General features: G+C 37.1%; 1 protein-coding gene across 5 annotated transcripts in view; it reads left to right on the forward strand.

The window, feature by feature from the left end:
- MME (membrane metalloendopeptidase) overlaps nt 1-24,475 on the forward strand; it is a 91,186-nt gene that overhangs the window by 54,777 nt on the left and 11,934 nt on the right. For all 5 annotated transcript variants that reach the window (XM_036851267.1, XM_036851270.1, XM_036851269.1 and 2 more), the window contains exons 16-21: nt 685-788; nt 13,694-13,752; nt 19,227-19,346; nt 21,089-21,222; nt 21,336-21,401; nt 24,372-24,467. In XM_036851267.1, the coding sequence (XP_036707162.1) occupies nt 685-788; nt 13,694-13,752; nt 19,227-19,346; nt 21,089-21,222; nt 21,336-21,401; nt 24,372-24,467 (579 nt within the window). The remainder of the gene's footprint in view (nt 1-684; nt 789-13,693; nt 13,753-19,226; nt 19,347-21,088; nt 21,223-21,335; nt 21,402-24,371; nt 24,468-24,475) is intronic.

Here is a 24,475-nt window from a genome sequence, read left to right on the forward strand (position 1 = left end):
CAGTGTCCTCTTTTCTTTTTCCATTTGCAGAAAAGCTTTGACTTTTTAAAAAATGAGCTGGCTGTAACATGTGAGTCCCCGGGGCCCTTGTGCAGGAGTCCAGTGGCTGAGCACATAGTCTCACAGCTGAATTGCTTGGGTTCAGATCTCAGCTACACCTCTCACTAGCTGGCCAGGAGCATAAGCTCAAAGCCGGACTCCTAGGGTTCAAATCTCAGCTCCATCACTCATTAACTTGGGCAAGTGACTTAACTGTGCTTCAGTTTCCTCAGCTTTAAAATGGTGGTAACGGCCCACCTTCATAAGATTATTATGGGGATAAAAATGTGATATATGAAGTTCTTTATAACAGTGTTCTTATAACATAGTGGGTACTAATATGAATGCTTTTATCTTGTCTGTCTGTAAGGTGAATATCAATATGGGAAAAGCTTGTTTGACATTTAGTTTCATTTGACTCATTACAAAAGAATAGACTGAAGTAGTGATTCAGCCAGCGCAGCAGTGACCTGTAATGTAGAACTAATAAGCTAGTTGGAACTTAACTTTTCTTTGGCAAGTTTTAACGTCCTGTTAACTTTATTAAGTGATAGAATTTAAGAAAATATCTCTTCATGCTATTTAGCAAAAACTTTGAAGATACCGGTTTTAATATTTTTCCCCAAATCTTTTAAATCAATATAGTTGAGCTACAGGGAAGACGAATACTTTGAGAACATAATTCAAAACTTGAAGTTCAGCCAAAATAAACAGCTAAAGAAGCTTCGAGAAAAGGTGGACAAGGATGAGTATGTATATTCCAGTTTTCTAACATGTTCATTCGGAAGAGGGCCTTTGTCGCATTAAGAGAAAGAACCTGACTTAGAATAATGTTAGAAGGTGTAATGTTCTCTTTCTGTTGAGTACTTCTAAGAGCATCTAAGAATGTACTAAAGATGAGTCAGGGATTTAATCAAAATTTAAACTTTTTTCATTAAGGCGTCCTTAGACTACCTTTGGTTTCTTCTCATATTACTGTCTGTCCCCTCTACTTTGTCTGTGGAGAGGGCTCTCAAGAACACCTTAGCCTAAGTAATCCATAGCTCCTTCAAGCCTTCTCTGAGGCTGTATTACTGTACTCAGCATTATCATCTGCCCTCAGCCCCACCTGTGTTCTATCGGTCCGTCATCCTGCAACTCCATCCCCTTCCTAGATTGCTCCAGGTAACACTTCTGTCAACCTTGTGGTAGCCAAATATGAGATATCAGGAATCAGTCTCATTCGTAGTTTTCAAATGCTCTTAATCTCTGCTTACTAGTGGCATGAGTACATTGTAGTAACTATTAGCTTAATGTTCATTTTTCAGTTAAATGGATGTGTCTAACATATTTATCAACATAAGTGTTTATGCACTTAAATCCCTAGAACTGCTTGTGCTTTTAGCTCCTAGAGAACAAGGGACCATTCAGCACAGTGCTGGACACATAGGAGGTTTTCAGTTAAAACTAAATTAATGAATGAGTGAGCAAGTGAAAAGTCAATATACTAATTTGATTTTTGTGGTAACTGACACAATACCATACCAAGTCCAGGTGTCACTGGGAACTGGGAGAATCAAAGGTGAGCTTTGATTGTATTACATTACATTACAACAGCAGAGGGTATGGAAGACGTGTTATAATAAACTGTATCACCAGGAGGGAAATGTGCCAAGAAAGGTACAAAGTGCAGAAGGACTATTTGATAACAGGGCTCTTCTATTAGTAAGCCAAGTCCAGGTTGGACAAAATTCCTAATATGGAAATGCCGGTTTATTTCAATCCGTGTACAACATTTTGAGCCCTTAAGGTACCCCGAAAAAGAGATTGATTTCTTTTGCTGACCTCTATGTTTACACTGGAGCAAATGTTATATTGTCTGGTGCTAAAAATGAGACAGCAAATGTCACAGAATGTTTAGTGTCCCAGGTGGGAAAGAAAGATGGAGAATGGGCACATATGGTTTGTGTTATAATCGGTTGTCAATCCTTTCTCTAGAAACAAATAAAAAGTCATCAAAAAATAATATCCTGTGGGAAAATTTATAATCTGAGAAGCTCCTTATAAGTCTGAATATTTTTATTTCTTTAAAACTACATATAGTTACACTTAATGGTTGTTAGCACTGCGTAAAATATCTACATACAAATATCATCAAATATTCTTTTTGAAAATAGCTAATATAACCTGCACCCACCTGACATCAGAAGATTTCTTCATAATTTTAAAAATAGTTGTTGAATTATTGCTTGATGTTTTCTTTAGAAGTTAATATAGTCCCAGCTCCATAATCATTTTGTAATATGGTGTGCAGTTTTCATTCCGTTTTATCGTATGTGTTGATTTTCTCTGAGTCTTTTTCTCTTTACTATAGATAATCAAAAGTGACAGTTGTATATAATATTTAAATGAATATTTGCTCAGTAGCATGCATAGCTCAGTAGTACTTTGGATCCTTTCCATGAGCTTCTGACTGTTAATCACAAGTGCAATAAGACGTATAAGGTCTTCTCTGCCGTACCAGGCTAGTTTTTCTTCCTTCTCCATCTTCTGCCTGTATGCTGAGTACAAGGGTTCAAAACTCAGGCTGCACTTTAGACTCACCTGGGGCAGAAACAGAGACACAGCTGTAGAGAACAAACGTATGGACAGCAAGGTGGGAAAGTGGTAGGGTGGGGGGGTGGTGGGATGAATTGGGAGATTAGGATTGACATGTATACACTAATATGTATAAAATAGATAACTAGTAAGAACCTGCTGTATAAAAAATAAATAAATAAAGTTCAAAAAAAAAGAAATAGTACTGATTCCCCAGGTCTACACCACCCTAGATTGTGATGTACATACCTGTAGGTGGGGACCCAGGTATTGGTATTCTTTTTAAGTCCCACGCCCCCTTCTCAAGTCAGAACCCCTGCGTTAGTGTTTGTTCCTTTTTGTGTTGACTCATACTTGCTCATATTCAATTTTGTGAAATTTTTTTACAAGATGATGTCTTTAATTTGGCAATTTAGCTTTAAAATTTAGTGTTTGTCTTCCAAAATATTGGAAGTACTTTTGACAGTGATTGCATTAAATCATTAGGACTGTACCCTGTAGATTACAACATAATAAAAGTTCTTCCTATTTTATTGAGTTTTCTTATAGTGAAAGTTTTTGACTTAATTTGTACCTGCTTAATAGCAATAAAGTCACTATGTTTTCTTTCCTTTTTCATATAACATCAAGTTCAAGTCCTCACTGTGTATGTTCAGGCAGATAATATCTATTGCTTCTACTTTATTCATGTAGCCTGCAGTTAACTCAGAGAATTACATTTTCAGGTGCTCAAGTCCTCACTCCCAGGGTCTTGCAGGATAAACAGGTGTCCATATCCACAGTAGATGAGACAGAGATGAGAAAAGCTATTGATTATAGTACGGTTATATTGTAGGGTATTATAGAGAAATGATGATGCATTAAATTTTCAAGGCAGCAATTAATTTAAATAAATTCAGTCAATTAAACAAATAGTGAACTTCAGGACTTTTTCTTTTCTCACTCCACATGCTCTCACCGGGCAAGCTCGTATACTTATTTGCATCTTCTACTATCATTATGACCACTGAATATATGTATCTGGCCCAGGTCTGTTTGCTGCGCTCCAGATCCAAATGTCTAGCTGTCAATGAAACATCTCCATGCAGGTGTTCCATTGACCCTACAAACACAGCATTTGCCTTTTTGAGCAAAAATTTATCATCTTTCTCCCTTGATCCCCCTAGTTTCCAACTTCTATCTTATTGCTACCAAGACAGAAACCAGGGGTTCATCATCCTAGACCAATCCCTTTCTATCGTCTCTGATGTCTACAGTGATACCTACTTCAAATCCCATCCAAAAAAAAAAAAAAAGTTTACATCCACCAGCTGCTAATTAAATATTTTATAGGCATGAGGGGCTGTGGATCTCCATCTTAACCATCTCCATTGTCATGCCTTAATTCAGACATTTCTCATTGTTCACCAGAGTGATTATAATATTTTCCTAATCTTATCATCAATCATCACACAGTCCTTCAGTCAACTCTCCATGCTACTGCCTTAGAGAGCTTTTAAAGACACAAATTGAGTCATGTTATTTTCTGATGAAAACCTTTCAATACGTTTGTTTTGCCCATCTCATGAAGCGTGTACAGGGCTCTGCGTACCTCCCTGTAATAGCACTCCAGAATTCCTTTAGAGTCACCCTACCCCACAGCATTGCCCCAAATCTCCACCCACAGGAATTACTGTAAAGTCATTGCTGCATCTCTTCCTCCTCCTTATCGCTTACCTTGGGCCACCCTTTCTGCCCTGTTCATTTAACAGAAACCTACATGGTGTGATTCAACTTGAGCGTTATCTCCTTACTCATAGCACCCCCTTACATTATTCTCTTCATCTTGTCCCTGTGCTATACGTTACACACATTTTAGTCACAGCACCAGTACATTTGATTACATTTAGCTGGACTAGGCCTTGTTGAAAGCAGAAACCATGTATTTGTATCACCAGAGATTGAACATTGATGAGCAGAATGTCGACCTTTCCTCAATGAGGATGGAGTGAATATTGATAAAATTGCCAGTTTGTAATAATGCTTATAAAGTGAACTCAGCCACTAAAGTAAATATTGACACATCCAAGCATTTCACCATCATTGTTGGTGAAGATGTCCAACATGATCTCTGCTGTTCTCTCTGCTTAAAAATTCAAAAAATTAAGGAGGTCAGGAAGTCTGCATGTGATATGCCTGAGTTAATCATCTGGCTAAAAGGACTTCTGCCCATTTGAGCCCCTGGCAACTGCAAAGGACAAAGATTTAAATTTAAAAGGCTCTTGGCTCATGTGGTTTCTGAGTGCCTAGCTTGTGTTTCCAAAATTATCTCAAACATCATGTTCTCTGGGGACTTAACGACAGTTTGTAAAGAGTTTCAAACATCATGTTATCAAATAGTAATAATGTTAAATTGAGACTGTAATATCCATTGGCAAAATTATTTAGTGATATATCTAAAATGATTTACTTCCAGTAACATGATTATTCACTTAGACTCCATGGAACAAACGTAAACCTCTGAAAAGAAACAATGTACTAGAACAAAATAAAATGAATTCCTTTTCTTATTTTTAGACTTGATATTATTTTGTTAGTTTCTCAGGACAGAATTTTCTGTAATATAATTGGGACAGATAGTGCCAGTGTTTGTAAATTATGACCACTGAGCATGTGGAGTTGCATTTTGTAAACTACGAAGACTTATTTCATTGCTGCTTCTTTCCTGCTGTTGTACATCAAAATAAAAACAAGCTGACATTAACAGCAGCCAGCTCAATAAACATTTTATCCAGCAGCTACAGTGTGCAAAGCACTGTGCTAAGGATATAGCACAGTAATTAATGAGTAAGGATAAAGAGGATAAAGTAATGAGTAAGACTCATAGCTTGTAATCTAGTAGAAGAGGCAGGTGAGCAACAATGAAAGCTGATAGAAAGCAGAGTTGGTTGGTGCTATTACAAGACAACAAAGTGCTAGGATAGCACTGTTTTTTAAACCACAATTAAACCTTAACTTATTAGTAAAACATTCTCTGGAAACAACATGTCAGCATTTAAATTAATATTGAGGTGAACAGAGGATTCACTTAAAACAAAACCAGACAGAATGGTTGGTTCATTTCTGTCTTCTCCTTCATTGCTTCAAGTCTGCTGTCTTTTCTAATCTGGGCTAATTGAATGTTTGCAAGCCCCTGAAATGAGTGGTGGTACTGAGGTTGGCAGCCCAACAGCTGTGGCTTTATGTGGTTCTTCCTGAAAGGCCAACACCACCAAAAATAGCAGGGTGACTGACCGCCATAGTTTTGCCACTGCCGTGAGTTACTATCACTTTTTCGTGTCTTAGTTCTGCCAGTTACTATCTGTGGCCTTTTAAAAGCCATGAAGTTTCCTTATGTATAACATGAGCAGGTTGATTTAGACTCCATAACATCTCTAAGGTTCTTCCCAGCACTAAAATTTTCTGGCCCTTACTGTGAAGTTTTGACAAGAGCCAGGATGTTTTACTCCCTGGCTTCTCCACATCAAGTGACCCAAGAGAAAAAGAACATGTTCTTGGGAGGTAGGGAAGCACCTCACTTCTCTCTAAAATATCTCTTCTGATATTTCCCCTTCACTAATGTTTCTAGACTCAATCTTCTAATTAAGTCTGTATCATTGAACTTAAAGAAGAATAGTTATAGAGGACTTATGTGGGTAAATGAGATGGCACACAGGTGGAGAGTTGATAGGACCTGTCCAGGGTGGGCACGCAGAGTGCTGGAGACTGGGGACACAAGTGACTCTCCATGATGTAGATGTATGGGGAAGATACACCAAACAGATTATTCGGCTCATCAAGTACTACTCAGCCAGAAAGACAGAATAACAGATAAACTGAACTTGGACAAGTCACTCTAATTCCCTATGGCAGTATCTGCCCTGGTGTGCCCATGTTCTACACATATTGTAATAGATTAAAATGTTAGAGTTCCATCTTTTAGATTCCCATTAAGCCAACAGACTATGCAATTTTTCAACATGTTTTTGGGTTATAAGCAAAATACATTTTACCAGTAAAAACATTTCTGCATTTTAATTAGCGCCCAAGCAGGGTTTTGTTTTCAGAGGGGGAAGAAGAAGTAGGGAGGGAAGATAAAAGTTAAAAGGTTTAAACAGGGAGAACTTTGCAAAAGAAGTCTAGAACTTTATACCAGTATACCCTCTTGAGAGGGCAATGTCCAGATAGTACATGACTTCCAGTTTCCATGGCTCTCTACAGCCTGCATAACACCTAGGCTTAGTGCCCTCCACCCTCCCAGGGTCCCAAGGATGAGAAGGGTCAGTACTCTTGGGGCTTGGAAGGACCTACTGATATGCCAAGACCCAAATATGTATTGAGTGCCTATCATGTTCCCAACGCTGTGCTAAGCCCTAGAGATACTATTAAGAACAAAACATGAAATGCACAATTGGGACTACATTGAGCTTAAAAGCTTCTGCATGGTAGAAGAAATGAAAAGGCAACCTAAGGAATGGTAGAAAATATTTGCAAATCGCATATCTGGTAAGGGGTTAATCTCCAAAATATATGTCACTCCTACAATTCAATAGCAAAAAAATTAATAACCCAATTAAAAAATGAGCTAAGGATTTGAATAGACGTTTCTCCAAAGAAGACATACAAATGGCCACCAGGTATATGAAAAGATGTTCAACATCACTAATGATCAAGGAAATGCAAATCAAAACCCCAATGAGTTATCACATCACTACCGTTAGGATTGCGTATTGTTTTTTTTAAAAAAAAAAAAGACAAAAAGTGTTGCTGATGATATGGAGAAATATGAACCCTTGCACAAATGGTGGGAATACAAAAGGGTGCAGTAGCTATGGAGAACAATATGGAGGTTCTTCAAAAAATTAGATATAGAACCACATGACCCAGTAATCCCACTTCTGGGCATATAGCCAAAAGAATTGAAATCAGGATCTCAGAGAGATATTAGCACTCCCATGTTCACTGCAGCACCATTCACGTTAGCTAGGATGTGGCAACAACTTGTTTCCATCGACAGATGAAAGGTGAAAGAAAATGTGGTCTATATATGAAATGGAATACTACTCAGCCTTTAAGAAGAAGGAGATTCTGCAGTATGCAACAACATGGATGAACTTAAGAACGTTATGCTAAGGGAAATAAACCAGTCACAGAAAAATAAATACTGCACGATTCCACTTCTATGAGGTATCTAAAATGGCCAAATTCATAAGGTCAAAGGAGGGAATCATGATTACTGGGAGCTGAGGGGAGGGGGAAATGAGGAGTTGTTCATCAACAGGCATAAACATTCAGTTAAGCAAGATGAATAAGGTATAGCATCATACCTAAGGTCAGCAACAATGTATTGTACACTTAAAATGTGTCAAGAGGATAGACCTCGTGGTGAGTGTTCTTACCCAAATTTTAAAAAAGAACAGAACATGGGACATTCCTGCCTTCATGGAGTGACTGTCTAATGAGCTAGGCAACAATGGACTTATAACATCACGTTATATCATTGCTGAGGGTTATACAGGATGTAAGAGCTTTCATTTCTTTCTTGAAAGATCGCAAGGTTATTCTTAACCAGGAGAACAAGTACCAAAAGAAAATTCTGACAGAAAAAATCCACCCACCCATATATGTTCCAAATTGGGCATTTCTCTGAATTTGGCCCGTGACCCACATGAGGGCACACGTGCGTGCATGTACACACATATAGAGTTATTGAAGACTAAAAAGATGGAGTCTTGCTGCCAAACTTAGAGCCTCACACAACCAACTGATGACTTCTAGGAAGAAAATTAGAGTAGCGATTTGTGTTGCTTTCTGTTGAAAGAGAAGTGGATTCTCCCAATGTCATGTCAGCATAGGAGTCCTGGCTCTCACCTCTCAGAGGATCAGGTGAGTCACTCAGAGTACTTCAGTCATGTAAACAACTCTTATGCAACAACAGTGAACAGTGGAATAGGCTCTTTGGTCCTACCGTGCTTTTGCCTTTGGGTAAAATATTGTACCTTAGGCAGCAGTGGAAAGAGCTTGTGCTCTGGAGTCGGGGCTGTGATGGGAGGTGGGGGGTAGACGGAGTGGGCAGTCCTGAGGTAAGATTCTTCCTCTGCCACTTATTCGCTGTGTGAACTTAGACAACCTACATAATACCTCTGAGCCTCAATGGTTCCTTTATAAACTGAGGATAATAGCATTTACTTTTGCCTTGTGGGTCATTGTGTATTGTGTAATGTGCTTGCCACATAACTTAGGTGTTCATTAAACAGTAGCTGTTGTTGTTAAGATCTGGTCATGATGAGACTTCAGGGTGGCGTAGAGGCCAGCATCCTAAAGCTTGTTAGGGAAAGGGGCAGCCCTAAATGTGAAGCAGTCTAAAAATGAGCACTTTCATTTTAAAAGAGGATGGCAAGGAAATGGCATTCATTTTTGTGATGAAATTTTATGTGTGATGCAGATCAACATGTTAGAAGTAGGGGATTTGATTGGAAGATGAGAGGGTCCTCTTTCTCCCTAGTTTATATATCCTTTTCCCAGTTGTATTGCTAAGTCTGTAAATAGGAACAAGAGTTTGAGCTATGATGTGCCTTAGTTTCTACACCTGAAAATTGGAGGTGTCCTCTATCTTATATGTATGGTTTGAAAGGTGAATGAAAATATATAGAAAACCTTGAAGTCTTGATGAGGGAATATTAATAATATAAAGCATTACAGTGGCAACTGCAATTACAAAATGAGAATCCTCCTTTCCAGAAGTACTTGAGGAAGGAACGAGAAACCATGTATTGTACTGCTGATTTCAAAGGAGTTGCTTCGAGGCCACAAGATGCTAAGAACTTGACCGCTTTCAGGGAAAGGGGCATAACGATTTTTGTTGCTTAAATTTTTTAAACGTCACAACATGAGTGAGCAAAAGAAGTTTTATTCCAGGTGCCTTTGCAATCCAGTGGGTTTATTATTTCCATAAGGCTTATAGGATCAGCTCTGTAGACTTCTGCTTTTCTTCCCTGCAGTAAAAATGATGTCTGTGTGCTTTCATCTCATCACCACTTAGGTTCTTCAGGGTAATCAGAGATAGAAGAGAAACACACCTGCTCCCCCTCTCAAGGGTATTTCAGTTATATTTCCCACCTACATTGTTAGTTCAGCTTCGAGGGCCATGCTGCTTATAATGGCCCTTTGTTCTACTGTAAGTGCCCCAAAACAAGAATAAGATTACCTGACAAAATTATGTCTCAGAAATTTAAAATAAAGTTTGCTTACTTCTTGCTTCCCCACCCTTCACTTTATACCACACACACCCATACTCCTACACACATACCGGAGGCAGGAAGAGAATTCAAAGAACAGGGTGATATCTACTCCATCTCTCAGGTTCAATACCTGCTCTAGGAGATGCTCGTGTCTGGCCCCCATACTTTAAAGGTATCTTCAGATAACCTGCACTATCCATTATGTTAGTGGATACTTGGTTTTCTCTTTAGTTGTGCAATTTCTCTTTTCTATGCTGCTATTCAGGGTCAGATCTGTCTGTTTTCCATAAATGAAAACTTCTCCTGAAACTTTGAGGCTGCATCCAAATCAAAAGAACTTACATTTTTTGTTACACATCACCATTTACTTTGAAAAATATTTTCTTTGTCCTATTAATTTGGCTTTTATAGTAACATAGTGAAATATTTCATGATTGACCACAAATGTTAGACATTGAGTCTGTAGCTGTTATCATCACTTTAAGATGTAATGATCCAATCACAGTACCTCAAGTTCTCATCATTCCCAGCGACAAAGTGCCCTGTACTTTTGAATCTGGGTAATTACCCAGAGGTGGTCTGAGGACACACTGTGAAAGATCTCAAGGAAGAAAAGGCACACACTACACACTAGTGCTCTGTGAACCTAACCACCATAATTCTAATTTTATTTGAGTGTCCTGTGGTCATAAATAGCTACCTATTTTCGTGAAGGTGTAATTCACAGTGGACATTTTAATATGTAAAACCCTCCCTGCTGGAAAGTTACAGACAGTAATCAAAGTGCAATCTTAAACCCCCTCAAAGTAATGTAACAGAAGAGCAGAAAAATCACTAAAACAAAAGGTGTGACATTTATTTTTACAAAAGCAATAAACATGAGATGGGTAATATAAACTTCATTCATCTGTGTCCTACTTCTGAGATCTGTTGCTATCTGAAACATTAGTTTCCTATATCTAGTTCCTTTCCTCTGTAATATAATAATTTAAAAAAAACAAAAACATTTTGAAGTGGTACCTTTTGTATTTCATTATTAGCATTGTGCCTGAGTCCAGAACCAGCAATTTGCATATTATTTGTTACTACCCATTAAAGTCCATGCAGAGTATACTATCACTAAATCAGAAGTTCATAATTGAACAAATGAGACCTGAAAATATGTTAAATTAATTTTTATAAAAATTGAAATTTAATAATTTTAATAATTATAAGCTGTTTATGCATAAAATCTACTGCCATATTTGCTATTACCAGGGAGGAAGAAATTTTCCTCTACCCTTCTAGGATCTTCTGGCTGGTCTAAGAATTAAATTGACATGAGACAGATTAACAGGAGAAAAGTCAAACAAAGTTTAATAACATGTATACATGGGAGAGACCCAGGAAAACTGAGTAACTTGCCAAGATGGCTGAATCCCTCACCTTAAATACCATCTTCAGCTAAAGACAAAAGGAGGTTGGAGGAGTGGCTGGAGACTTCAAAGGGGAGGAGGGCAATTCACATGGAGATGAAAAAGCAAATGTTTGGTAAACACTTGTTCTCTGGGTCATGCTGAGACAATGGGATACAGAGTGAACTCTGATCTCTGGGCTCTGTCAAGTTTCTCCCGCCACACCTGGCCCATATTCTTTGAACTTACCTCTGCTGATGGCTCTATTCCTGGAACAGGGCCTCTACCTAAAAAATTTTTAGGCAGTTAGGGGGCAGGTCAAAGTTTCTTCCTGAGTCTTTTGGGCCTTGATTTGTTTTCAGGTCAAAATAACCCTCATACCAAAGAGACATTTTGGGGTGGCAAGTTTTGCTCTCCTACACTATCAGAATGTTGAGGACACATCAGAGATATGTTTCTAAAGTCACTTCAAGGAACAGCGTTTCTCCTCAAGAGTAGTATGAGCACATTTCCTATTTTGCCCCTCCTGCCAGACAACCTTGAACCAAACTTGAGTCATAATAACTGTGTGAATATATATAAACATAGTCCTAATACATCATTTTCCCTGATCCTGAGTTTTATTTATACAAATGTTTTCTTTCATAATCTTTTGGGTCACACAAACAAAATCAACCTGTCCTATGTAGTTTCTGATCTCTAGATTTTAAACTAACACCCCTGGGATTACAAGTATATGTTTTTGTTGCGAGTCACCACAAAGCATGTGGGAAAAGGTGGAGTTTAATTAAAATAGATAAAATTATATGCTTGTAATCAACAATTTGCAAGAAATTAAAATATTGATGACTCAGCTGTGATGCAATTAGGGAAGACTGAGCTATCTGTCACACCATCCTGTCTGAAAATGTTTTCTGTTTGCAACAACAAAATCAAACCAAAGAAGAAACACATTGATCAACTATTCCCCCACCCACACCCTCCATCTTCAAAGTTATTTTCTTCCTAAAGAAAAATTCACAGAAATTCTATCTGGATTTTCTTTTCAAGTCCCAAATCCTTTATATGAAAGTCTTAGTCCTGTTATTGGAGACAGAATTCATGCTTAATTAGAATTTATCAGACAGTTGTTATATGTGGCCCTCCCTGAGTTATTTTTAAGAGATCAAAATAGGACTCACATCTGAAATCCGACAGTAGTTACTGAAATTGTAGCTAAAATGCTGATTTAGGGGTGCTGACTTTGTACTGCTTACCTTGCAAAGCAGGGTCTGGAAACAGTTCTGATTTAACCTCATTGCACTAATTACTATAAACTCCTTCCATGAGTAGGATAATAATTGCCACTCTAATTGTTGCCCTAAAAGTGGAATAACTACAATGCAGCCATTAGATAATAATATATGATTGTCTTAAGTGTATGCGTGTGTGCTGACATTTAAGGAGGTCTCTGAAGTCAAGCAGTACCCATTTTTCAATGAGTATATAAGGATATGTGTAATAGTCTATTAAGATGGTAATATTACTCCTGTTGCACAAAAGTGTTTAACAGTGATTATTGATGTGCGGTCTTCATAACATCTGAGCAGAAAGACATGGGAACACTGGCACCATCCTTTAGCTTAACGCTGGCTGGGTGGTTGTTGTTTTTTTTCTCATTCTGTCTTGTATTATAGTTATTTATGCCTCTTTATCATCTCCTCAACTAGAGTTTTCTAAAGTCAGGAATTGTATTTTATAAAATCTTTAGATTCAATATAGAGCCTAATTCATGGCATACACAGACAAATCTACTTAAGAACCACCTGGATTTCATTTTACAGTCATTATACAAAAATATACCTTTGCTCTCGTAGCTGGTATGCCATATTTTAAAGAAATAATTTTAAATGGCAATAATCAGAGGCGGCACATTACCCAAAACTAAATACCTGCCAAGGGGATCTCTTAGTCCCCAGAAAGGCTCCTTGTAATCTATGAATTTAAAAAAATTTAATTCGTAGTTTACAAAGAGTCTGAAATTTTAGCAACCTGTATTTCGATATTCTGTCAACTGCTCCAGAATTGTTGGCATAGTTTACCTAGTATCAGAAACACGGAGCTAAATACATTCCAATATAATTTTAATCCATTGCAGTTTCCAAAGAGATACATTAGAATGGGTTTTGTACTGTCGATTGCCTCCATTAAAAATTGATGCAAATTAAAAAACAGATTGCAGACCTGGATATATTCCTATATTTCAAGAAGTGGAAATACTTTCAATGAACTCTCTCACCTAGTGAGCTAATTTTAATTTGTTGATCATATTTTGAACAGAAAGTTAAGATTCATCTAGGAACAGTGATAATGCTTTTATTGTGGTGAGCAGATTAAATCAGATAATGCAGTATCGTTTGTAACAAGTTCTTATGTTTTCTATAGGTGGATAAGCGGAGCAGCTGTAGTCAATGCATTTTATTCTTCAGGCAGAAATCAGATAGGTAAGGTCTACTCCTAAATAATTATTTAATATTTCTCTGTTGTTCCCAAGCGGTAGTGCTTTGCGTGACCAATTTATTTTACTCCCCATAAAAGCACAGCGAGACTGAGTTACGGATTTATTGAATATCCTCCTTGAAAGTAAATGCATCCATGTACCTCTTTTCACTATAATAGCAAAATTTAAATCAGTATAAATCACATTAAGTAGTTTTGTTTCTTTTACAATATTCTCATTTATAGTTGAATGGTTTATCATATTTCTAACTACTTTTATTTTATTTTTAAATACTTTTTAAAAGTCCCTTATATCTCCATAAAGTTATATTAACTTTAGGACTTTCTAAGCATCAGCATCTTAAGTGGTTTAAAATTCCAAGAACCAAATTTTCAGAAATCCAATTTTTCTGTCAATTTTGTACGCTGGCACTGGTAGAGATGGTCCTGTTCTGTATCATCTTTTTTTCTAGAAGATTCCAAGAGGCTCAGAAAGTTGAAAAGTCAATTATACTAGGTTGAACCATGTGCAATTTTATTTATTAACCACTTTTGATCAAAAAAATTTTATATGTTCCCTAGTAGTAGTATCACAGAAATATGCATAGAAATTAATACATGAGTGAATAATATAATGAATAATGAAATGGCTTAATATAACTAAGATATATTTTTTTCTTTTCCTGGGAATACTGCGACATCTTGAAACTCTCTCTTAAGTATCTCACAAATAGACCCATTTTTTCCCAAGGGTTTTTAGTATGTAGAAAGGCAACCAACTGATTCAGTACTTCAATGGGAGTATTCTAAACAAAGAGTACAGGCAACTTCTCCAGGTGCACTCAGTCCAGCCCTTCATTTCTAAGTGTAATCAAGAATCAAGAGGGAAGATAAAATTTGATGACACTTTTCTCCATTGCTTTTATTTTATTTTTATTTTATTTATTTATTTATTTGGCCACGCCACGCAGCTTGTGGAATCTAAGTTCCCCGAGAATGGATTGAATCCGGGCCCTTGGCAGTGAAAGTTGTTGAGTCCTGACCACTGGACCACCAGGGAATTCCCCCCCCACCCCCATTGCTTTTAAACCTAGGAAGTGTTAAATTAAGAAATCATCCACATTTTCTTCTAGTATTTTTATAGATTTTTATTTTTGGAGCAAATCTTTAGTCTATCTGGAATTTATTTTGGTACATGAGATGAAAATGAATTATGATCAGAAAAAAAAAAAAGTTTGTCTTTATATAACAAATAGGTAATAAGTAAGGCATGTGTACTGGGTTAAAGTCAGTTAGTTCGAAGTCTAGGGTAATACATCTCCCAGATAGTGAAATGATTACCTAAACCTAGATCAGAGCCTGTTTAATGATCAACTCAGAACCCATGCAGTCTATCCTTTGTAATGTATTCCTAGACACCATTCAGACCTTTTCTTAGAAGTGCCATTATCTTGGGAGAGTCTTCACTTTGAAGACCTCTTGAGGTCTGTCAGTGTAAGATCTAGTTCATTGTAGACTTGGACAGAACAGGATAATTGACTTTTAATGGAATCCCAGGGCAAATTGAGGTGGCCTTGACTTGAATTCTGCATTAGGGCAGACTAAGGGATATTGCTTTATTTTAATCCAGCGCAGGATCCTATCAGACCTGACACTGATTTATCCCCATAAGAAGAGCCATACAGACCTTCTGTGGGAACATTCTGGCATGTTCATCCTTTCATTTCTTCTCTAGAGCAGGTCCACCCAGTTTAGGTCAAGACGGGCCTAGTTTGGCTTTGAACTACCCGGTATCCCTGAGGCTGGCTCAAAATTGGTCCGCCTCAGAGATTCCCTGATCTGAGAAGACCTGGGAATGTTCTCATTTTGAATTTAATACCCTCAAACCAAACAAGCGTACAGCAAAAGGAAAAAGAAGGTAAAAGTTGGCTAACATTTCACAAAGTAGACAAATATCCTCTGAATAGTCAAGAATTGGCTGTGATAAGCATCCTTAATATATAAGAAAGACCTTTTAAAGATACTCAAGATAAATTCATATGATGGAAATAAGAAATCCGAAAAATTGCTAACCTCTTTTCGTATGCTTTTCATATGCTTATCTGCTAATAAAAGCAGTTCGGAGAAAGGGAAAGTGTCATGCAAGAGGAGAAATATTTGACATGTGTACATTTTCTCCTTAACAATTCATTTAAATCTCCGAAGTGGGGATTGTCTTAACTAAAAACAATTGAAGATCCAGATCTGTATCTTTCTTCTTGATAAAAGTGTATTTGTGTGTCTATCCATACCTAGACATATAACTTTTGCAGCACTATCTTAATGAACTTGATATGATGTGCATTACAGAATTAGAATTGGTATAGAATAACATGTCTCATAAATGATCCTCCCACCTTCACACAAATACCCTAAGCTAGATCACATACAGTTTCTCATGGGATTAGTCTTTTTATGTTATGGTGAAAAATAACTTGTTTTATTATTGTATAGGGAATTATTCATATTAGTAATTTCTACTGTTTAATGCAATTCCCACCACTTTTGTCATAACTCACACATGTAGGCTACATTCCAATTTTTATGCACCCTCACCACTTCACATAAATAAAAAAAGCCAACCTCCAGGACAGGAAGGCATGCTGAAAGTGTTAAATTCTCTTGTTCCTATTCCTTGCATAGTTACTCCATGGAACTTTAGGAATCTTTCATGCCGTAAGGAAAGCTGCGCTTGAAAGTTTTGTCAAATGTTTCTCTGTAAGTTTCAGACACCACTCAATCATCCTATTAAACTTTCAGGTCGTTTCCAAGGAAATGATCAAGTCACTTGGGAAGTCTTACTACTGCTGCATTCTCCTTTTTCATTAACAAGAAATTTTTTTTCAATTTTAGGAAATTTATGGATTATTTAGTGTATTCAGTCTGGGTGATCTATGACTACCTTGACATAATTAAATTTTCTAAAGTTGTCTTAGTCATTGTTAGGAGTCTTATTTTCAGACCTGAGAATTAAGAGTAAATGTTTCTGAGCATATTGCTATTTCATTTAATATAAAAAACAATGTTTAATTTTTTCCACCAAAATTGAGTTTATCTGAATGCACTCCGAGCTTTATATCAAAGGTTCTAAAGTCGAATTGCTTGCAGCCTTAAAAAAATAAACCAGGGCAGTGAGTGGCTGGGGGTGGGGAGAAACAGCCTTTTGTTTCATGGACCAATGACTTATTTAATTAACTAACTTGTTGACAATCATGAACATAAAAAATGCACAACTAAGCAGTTGGTTATTATCAGGAGTTGTGATGTCTACTAGCAACAGTGATAAGGCTAATGGGGAAAATCCTCATCATAGACATTTAGCTGACAGAGTAAAAGGAGAAATCATAATTTGCAAAGTTGAGCTTGAAGACTAGTATTTAATATGAGCCATGAAAATCTTATCACTTGCCTGAAGAATGGCATATCAGGGTATAATTAAAGCAACAGGATCTTTACAGTTAATGTTTAGTCTTGATAGCACATTTCATAAGAGCATTTTATATAATGGATGGATTTTAATCAAAGTACATAGTGTGGGAGATAGTGTTCACTTTAAGTTAATAAAGTACTGCACATAATTTTTGTACTTCAAGCTAAAAATAATTTCTTGGCACTGTTGATAGCTCAGGCAGCTACATGTGAGGTATAACGTTCATCAAAATTCTCCAAGGACAAAAGTATTTTTTTTGTAATTTTGTCATTTTGAATGTTATGGCAACTTTCCAGATTTTTTTTAAAGATCTGGAAAGCACTTAAATTGCCCAGTGTATTTTAAAGTCTCCTCTGTAAATATCTAATATTTATCCCTGAAACCCTTGCAAGGTTTTGTCATACTCACCCCACCTGAATGACAAAGAAACAAGATTTGCTACTCTGTATTAGCTAGGTCTTAAATTTCTTAAGGTCAGGGCCTTTCTCTTGTACTCTTGATATCCCATGTAGCAATGGCCCAGGGCTTTGCATGCATAGTAGGTGTTGAAACTAATGATTTATTTTTCAATTATAGAACATAATGCTTCAGTGGATACTAGAATTGTAGAACATGAAAGATAAAATTACAAAACCATGGACGTTATGAGGGAAGGGGAGAGTATGGGGGAGGCGGAGAAATAGAAGACCATAGAGACAAAGGCCAGGAAGAAGAGGCTGTGTTTAGTTAGGGAGCAATGATAAGCCATCAAAGGTGTTTTAGCAGAGGAGAGATAATGACTACAGTGGCACTTTAATCGGCAGACAAGATAGGTTAGATTTAGGATAGATTGTAGTAGGGTGAAACTGGAAGTAAGAAGACTGGTTAGGAAATTAAGTTCTTGAGGCAAGGAATGAGAGTGTGAACTAGGAAGGTGGCAGTAGGACTGATAGGAGGAGATAAACAGAAGATATGCTACTGGAAAGAAGGTACATGACCTGGTCTTTTCCTAAATAGATCATATGAGACTTTGTAAAAGAAAGGAGACATCGAAGATAGATAGAAAAATGTTCAGTCTGGGTGACTGAGACCCTTCACACGCTATTAGCAGAAATAATAAAGTCAGAGTGATGGCTTCGAAGGGAAAATGATGGGTTTGATGTTTGACACATGAAATTTAAATAGTGTGAGACACCTAAGTGTAGAAAGTTAGCAAGTTAAGACAGATGTCAGGGTAGACATAAAAATTACAGTTTTTTTACTTGCAAAATCTTTAGGACATCATAGGAAATTCACTCATTCATTCATTCATTCATTCATCATCATGGATTATTCATTTATTCAACACATTTCCTGAGCACCTGTTATGTTCCAGGCACCATCCAGTTTCAGGTGCTGGAGATAATGAACTGAGAATTCAAATGGACTCAAAAACAAACACACACATGTATGTACAAACAAATCTCTGCTCTCAAAGAGCTAATATTTGAGGTGCCATGGGGACAGACAAGAAAAAGAAGGACCAAACAACCATAAATAAATAAATAAACAGTCATACATGCCTTGATGAAAATAAATAAGGGTGGTGTAATTGGGGGATACTTTCGATTGAGTGGCTCTGTTTATTTACTAAGCTATTGTAGATGGATAAAATATTAGACACCTTAAAAGTAATACTTCCATTATTAAGTAACTATTTCTCCCAAATATTTGCAGCGGGGAAAAGACCTTCTGAATGAAGATGATAATTTTCCTTTGCTCTAAACTCCTTACAGTGGGAAAACAATCTTAATAGATGTTACAAAGTCAATTATGATTATAAATCGCAGATGTGGTGCCACTCTGAGATGAACTCTTCACTGTCATCAACAATAAAAGACCTGCATTTGTTTCTATCACAGAAGATTTTTGTATACAATTATAAGTGAAACTGACATACTGGAAAACAGCTCAGCAGGCAAGAAGCCAACCCCAGCCCTGTCATCACAGAATAAAACCACAAGTAGTCTTAACTATCTTCTTTCCTCGTAGTCTTCCCAGCTGGCATTCTGCAGCCCCCGTTCTTCAGTGCCCAGCAGTCTAACTCATTGAACTATGGGGGCATCGGCATGGTCATAGGACACGAAATCACCCATGGCTTCGATGACAATGGTAAAGTGCAATTGATGCTTTTCTTTGGCTGCGATATACCCTAGTAAACCTCATTAAGAGTTATTATAATTTATCAATACAAAAACACATTTATTCATCAGCATATCATTGGTCTAATAATCACCACACTTTTAGTGTTCCTTTTAAATTGTTGCTTAAGAAGATCAGAATTTTCTAATAGTGAGGTTAGCAATGTGTGCTTTTTACTCTGACAGAATAAAACAAATATTCATATTGAGAAAACATTGTGATATTTGTCAACACCAATGATAATGTTTGGTCTTATTTCATGATTGTTTATGTCTTATCTCTCTAGACTTTTAGAAGGCAGAGTCCATGTCTTAAAAATCAGATGTAAACTCAGAAAGTAAGGTGCCCACAGGACTTTTAACTGCTTGTGGTCAGAGACTTTTTTTTTTTGCTGCATCTTACACCTACTACCTAGGTTCAGGGCCTTGAAAACAGTAGGCAATTAAACGTTTACATGCTGCCCAAAACGCAAAATAGTTTTAGAAATGAAATTTGAGAGGAATGGAAGTAAGGATGTGAAATATGTAAAGAGGTAATAGTTGAAGTTATAACAAAGATCGATTCACAAGTGGAAAGAAAATAACAAGAGAACAGTAGAGGGAAAATAATTAAGCCTTAATCCAACTTTAGAGAGCCAGAGGAAGAAAAGGAGACAAGAAGGACTTAACTAAGCTTCTGTTAACTCAAACTATACAACAAACTTCACAGGTAGGTATTAATACTATTTCCATTTTTCAAACAGAAAAATATAGACGCACGTAAGACTTGCTCAAAGTTACAAAACTGGGAATTGGTGGAACCAGGATGTGGGTTCAGGTAGCTTGTCTTTATAGCCCTTTTCTTATTCACTACATCATAGATAACTGTTTAAAAGATAATAAGATCAAGTATCAAACATATGACGTATATAAATGCTGCTAAAGCTCAAAAGGGGAAAGATCAATGTAGTTAAGATTAGCAACGGGGAAGGGTTGGGCAGAAGGGATAGTTAGGGAGTTTAGGATTGACGTGTACAAACTGCTATATTTAAAATGAATAACCAACAAGAACCTACTGTGTAGCACAGGGAATTCTGCTCAGTATTATGTAACAACCTAAATAGGAAAAGAATTTGAAAAAGAATAGGTACATGTATAACTGGATCACTTTGCTGTACACCTGAAGCTATCACAACATTGTTAATCAACTATACTCCAACATAAAATAAAAAGTAAAAAAAAAAAAAAAAAAATTAGCAAGAAAGCTCCAGGAGAAAAGGTGACTTTTTCTTTGTACTTGAAGTATAGCAAAACTATGAGTCTGCAATGTCTAATGAAGGGTTTGAGATATGAAATGAATGCCAGAGTGAAATATTAACATCTTCACAATCTCAAAGCATCAAATTAAACAGATTTGGTTCAGGTGAAAACCATCCGACAGAAGCAGGTCATGATTTCAGGAGTGTTTGTCTGGTGGCCTTGGCTGAGACATCAACAGCCAAGTGGGTGAAATACCTGGATTAATACTAAGACACAACAGCAAAGAAAGTCCCAGCAGCCCGGGTTTCATCAATTCTGGATGAGAAAGCAGAACAGTTTATCTCATCATCTGTCCAGTTTAATGTTCTCTCACATACTGGTATTTCAGTCCTTGCACTTTGAATTAAAGATATCTTACTGTAATTGATTAATTGTAATAAGTTCCCATTTTAGTTAAATAAATATATATTCCAGGCAGAAATTTTAACAAGGATGGAGACCTCGTTGACTGGTGGACTCAACAGTCTGCAAATAATTTTAAAGACCAATCCCAATGCATGGTGTACCAGTATGGAAACTTCTCCTGGGACCTAGCAGGTGGACAGCATGTATGTCATCAGCATTCTCTTGAAAAGTTATATTCAATCTTAAGTGAATTATTGATGCTTTCTTAACAATCCAAACATAGTTAAGGGTCTTTAAGTGTCTTTTTTTTTAACAGCTCAATGGAATTAACACACTAGGAGAAAACATTGCTGATAATGGTGGTATTGGCCAAGCATACAGAGTGAGTAATAATATTTTCTTCCCCTTTTAGTGATTGGAGTGTATATTGATCATATTTAATCATTCATTTAAAGCCTTTTGCAAAAGATATAATGTAAGCAATAAATGGATGACTAGAAAATGGAAAATTCACAAGGAGAAAGGGGATTGTAAATACGCTAACCAGAAGGGGCAATACAGTTGATATGATTGAGCTGAATACCAGTCTCTAAGCTTTGAAGAAGCCAAGCAGAAAAGGAAACACAGAATATTTGAATGATAGAATTGAGATAAGCAAGTTCCACAGAGGAGGCGATATTTTTCTAAGAAGTAACCTCTGAAATAGTTCTTTTAGAAAAGATAGTATATAGAAAGGTTTATTTCAGAGTCATTGATTGATGTACTGAGCATGACCCTCAGTTTCATGGCAGATGAAGCAGTATTTGAGAACAATAATCAACATAAACCACAGGCATAATATTAAACTACAGTCCATTACAATGACAGTGAGGGACTGAAGTGATATGGTCCCAGCATGTGGCCTTGTAATGGTCTAAACCATTAGACTCAGAGGAATGTATTGTTGGAGCATCCCTTAGAATCTCATTTGGGCTTCCATTCATTCTTAACATTCGACGATACTCTCTGAGGGCTTTACTCTGTGTTTGGCACTTGGTGCTGGAGATCCAGCTTCACACCCTCCATAAAATACGCCATTATTTGATGATTTGAACAAGGATTAAAGATGGTCTAGTGGATACTATGTGCACAAGAAAAAGTAGGGGTTTTCACAAAACAGTGGAGGAATAATGGTCTTGGAAGCAGCAAGAAGTGAGCATGATTTTGAGTTGTTTTCCCAACGCTGAGGTAGCCCACATGTGGGAGAAAAAACAGAGTCTACTTGAGAGGGTACAGGGTACAAGGTGTCCACAGGATAGAATCAGGCTACTGACATAAAGATGGATGGAATGTTCATTGGAGTGGGGGAGGATATAGGGTTATTTGTTCTCCATCGAGATGTTTGGGTTGGAGGGGAGGAGGGAATATCAGAGCAATGCGGGAGAGATGACTGGTGGGGCCTGTGACTTGGCAGTGACCCTGGATGATCAAAGTGTGAGGCTTGGGAGATTAATCTGGCTGCAAAGTTTCCAAAAGAATGAGTTCCAGCCAAGTCCTGGGAGATGGTAGATTACTGCTTCTTTGAATACTTGGAAATTTTTTTACTGGATGCCAGACATTGTGCATTTTACCTTTTTGGGTGGTGGATATTTTTGTTTTCCTCTAAATATTCTTGAGCTTTATTCTAGGATGCCATTAAATTCCTCAGAAATGGCTTGGTCCTTTTAGATCTTGCTTTTACAATTTGTTAGGCATGTCTGGGGTAGTGCTCAGTCTAGGGATAATTATTCTTCACTGCTGAGGCAAGAACCTACAGTATGAATCTTGAGGTCTTTCGTTCTTGTCTTGCATGATACCAGACATTTTTATCTCTAATCCTTTTCTGTGGTTCCTTCCCTAGCCTTGGGTAGTTTGCTCACATGCATACTCAGGTACTCAGCTGAATACCTGAGGGGCCATTGATCTCTGAGAGTCTCTTTCTCTGCAGCTTTCTCCTCTTCATTACCCTTTCCTTGGTGTCCCTGAATTCTCAGCACCTTCTCCTCACCCTCTCAAGGAGTCCGCCAGGCTCCCACTGGGGTTTCCCACTCTATTTTGTGGCCTGGAAATGCTCAAGTCAAAAAGCTGGGGCAATCGTAAGGCTCCTCCTATTTGTTTACCATCTCCCAGAGATGACTTTCCTTTTTGCCTGATGTCTAGTGTCATGCAAACCATTGTTTAATATATTTTGTCTATCATTTGGTCGTTTCAGTGGGAGGGTAAATTCGGTCCCTGTCACCCCATCTTGCCTGGAAGTGGGAGGCATTGGGCCTTTTAAACTCCATGGTGATTCTAATACCCAACCAGATTGAGAATCACTGCTGTAAAAATTCGGCCAAAGTCTGGGTTAAGGGTACTTGCATGGAGATCCTCATGTAGAACAAGTACAGATTTATAATAATGAAGCAAATTACAATTGTGCAAATATGTTATTATACATGAAATCTTGACTTGTAATGCTCCCTGCTAGATTGTGAGCTCCCTAAGAGGAAGAGGATCAAGTCTTTCCCATATCCCCAGCATCTTTGCACATTACAGACTCAATAAATCTATGTTGATGGCAAGTAAGAAGAAAAGAAATATATCTTCTGTGTATCTAGTATCACCTTTCTTTGTATTAAACTGAAACTAACACATCTCAGAAAGTTTGTTGTCAATCCCTTTCTTAAGTGTATTTAGTAGAGGAAAACTACATTTTTAATAGTGTCTATAGATCCTTAAGAATTAAGAAAATTTCCTGATGTTCAAGTAATCTAAATTCCTTCTTCTTAATGCGACTGAGGTTCAATCTATTTTGCCCTGTCTTCAGGGGGCCATAATAATTGCACATCCTTATTCTTAGAATCATAGGGTGCTAGGCCTCTAAGGGCTCTTAAGAGACTCCCTTGACTTTTGTCAGGAATCACTCATATGAAGTCTGGTGTGAGTCTCTTTTGCTGAGAGTAGTAACCAAGCCAAGTACAGCAATTACAGACTCCCTTGGCAATCTTTTCTTCCAACTGGCTAGAATCACCCATCTATATAACAACATTTAGATAAGTTTTTCATCACTATTTAAGTCATCCATTCATTCAGCTAACATTTGCTGATCATCTGACATATGCTAGGCTTTTATCATCTGTTAATCATTAATCTTGTTCTTTTCAGAGCATTTGTAAGTAAATTCTAGTTTTCTTTCTAATCCATTAAATACTTGTAGGTTGCCATAACTAAGTATATTATTATGGTGATTCTGACATAAAAGGTTAATTACTTGGTTACATGATCTTTGCATAGATTTATATATAAATTTGGAAATTATAAACATCATGTTTCTCTTTCATTAACTGCCTAGGCCTATCAAAATTATGTTAAAAAGCATGGTGAAGAAAAATTACTTCCTGGACTTGACCTAAATCACAAACAACTGTTCTTCTTGAATTTTGCCCAGGTATTGTA

This window comes from Balaenoptera musculus, chromosome 4 (assembly GCF_009873245.2).
Source record: "Balaenoptera musculus isolate JJ_BM4_2016_0621 chromosome 4, mBalMus1.pri.v3, whole genome shotgun sequence".
NCBI classification, from domain to species: Eukaryota; Metazoa; Chordata; class Mammalia; order Artiodactyla; family Balaenopteridae; genus Balaenoptera; species Balaenoptera musculus.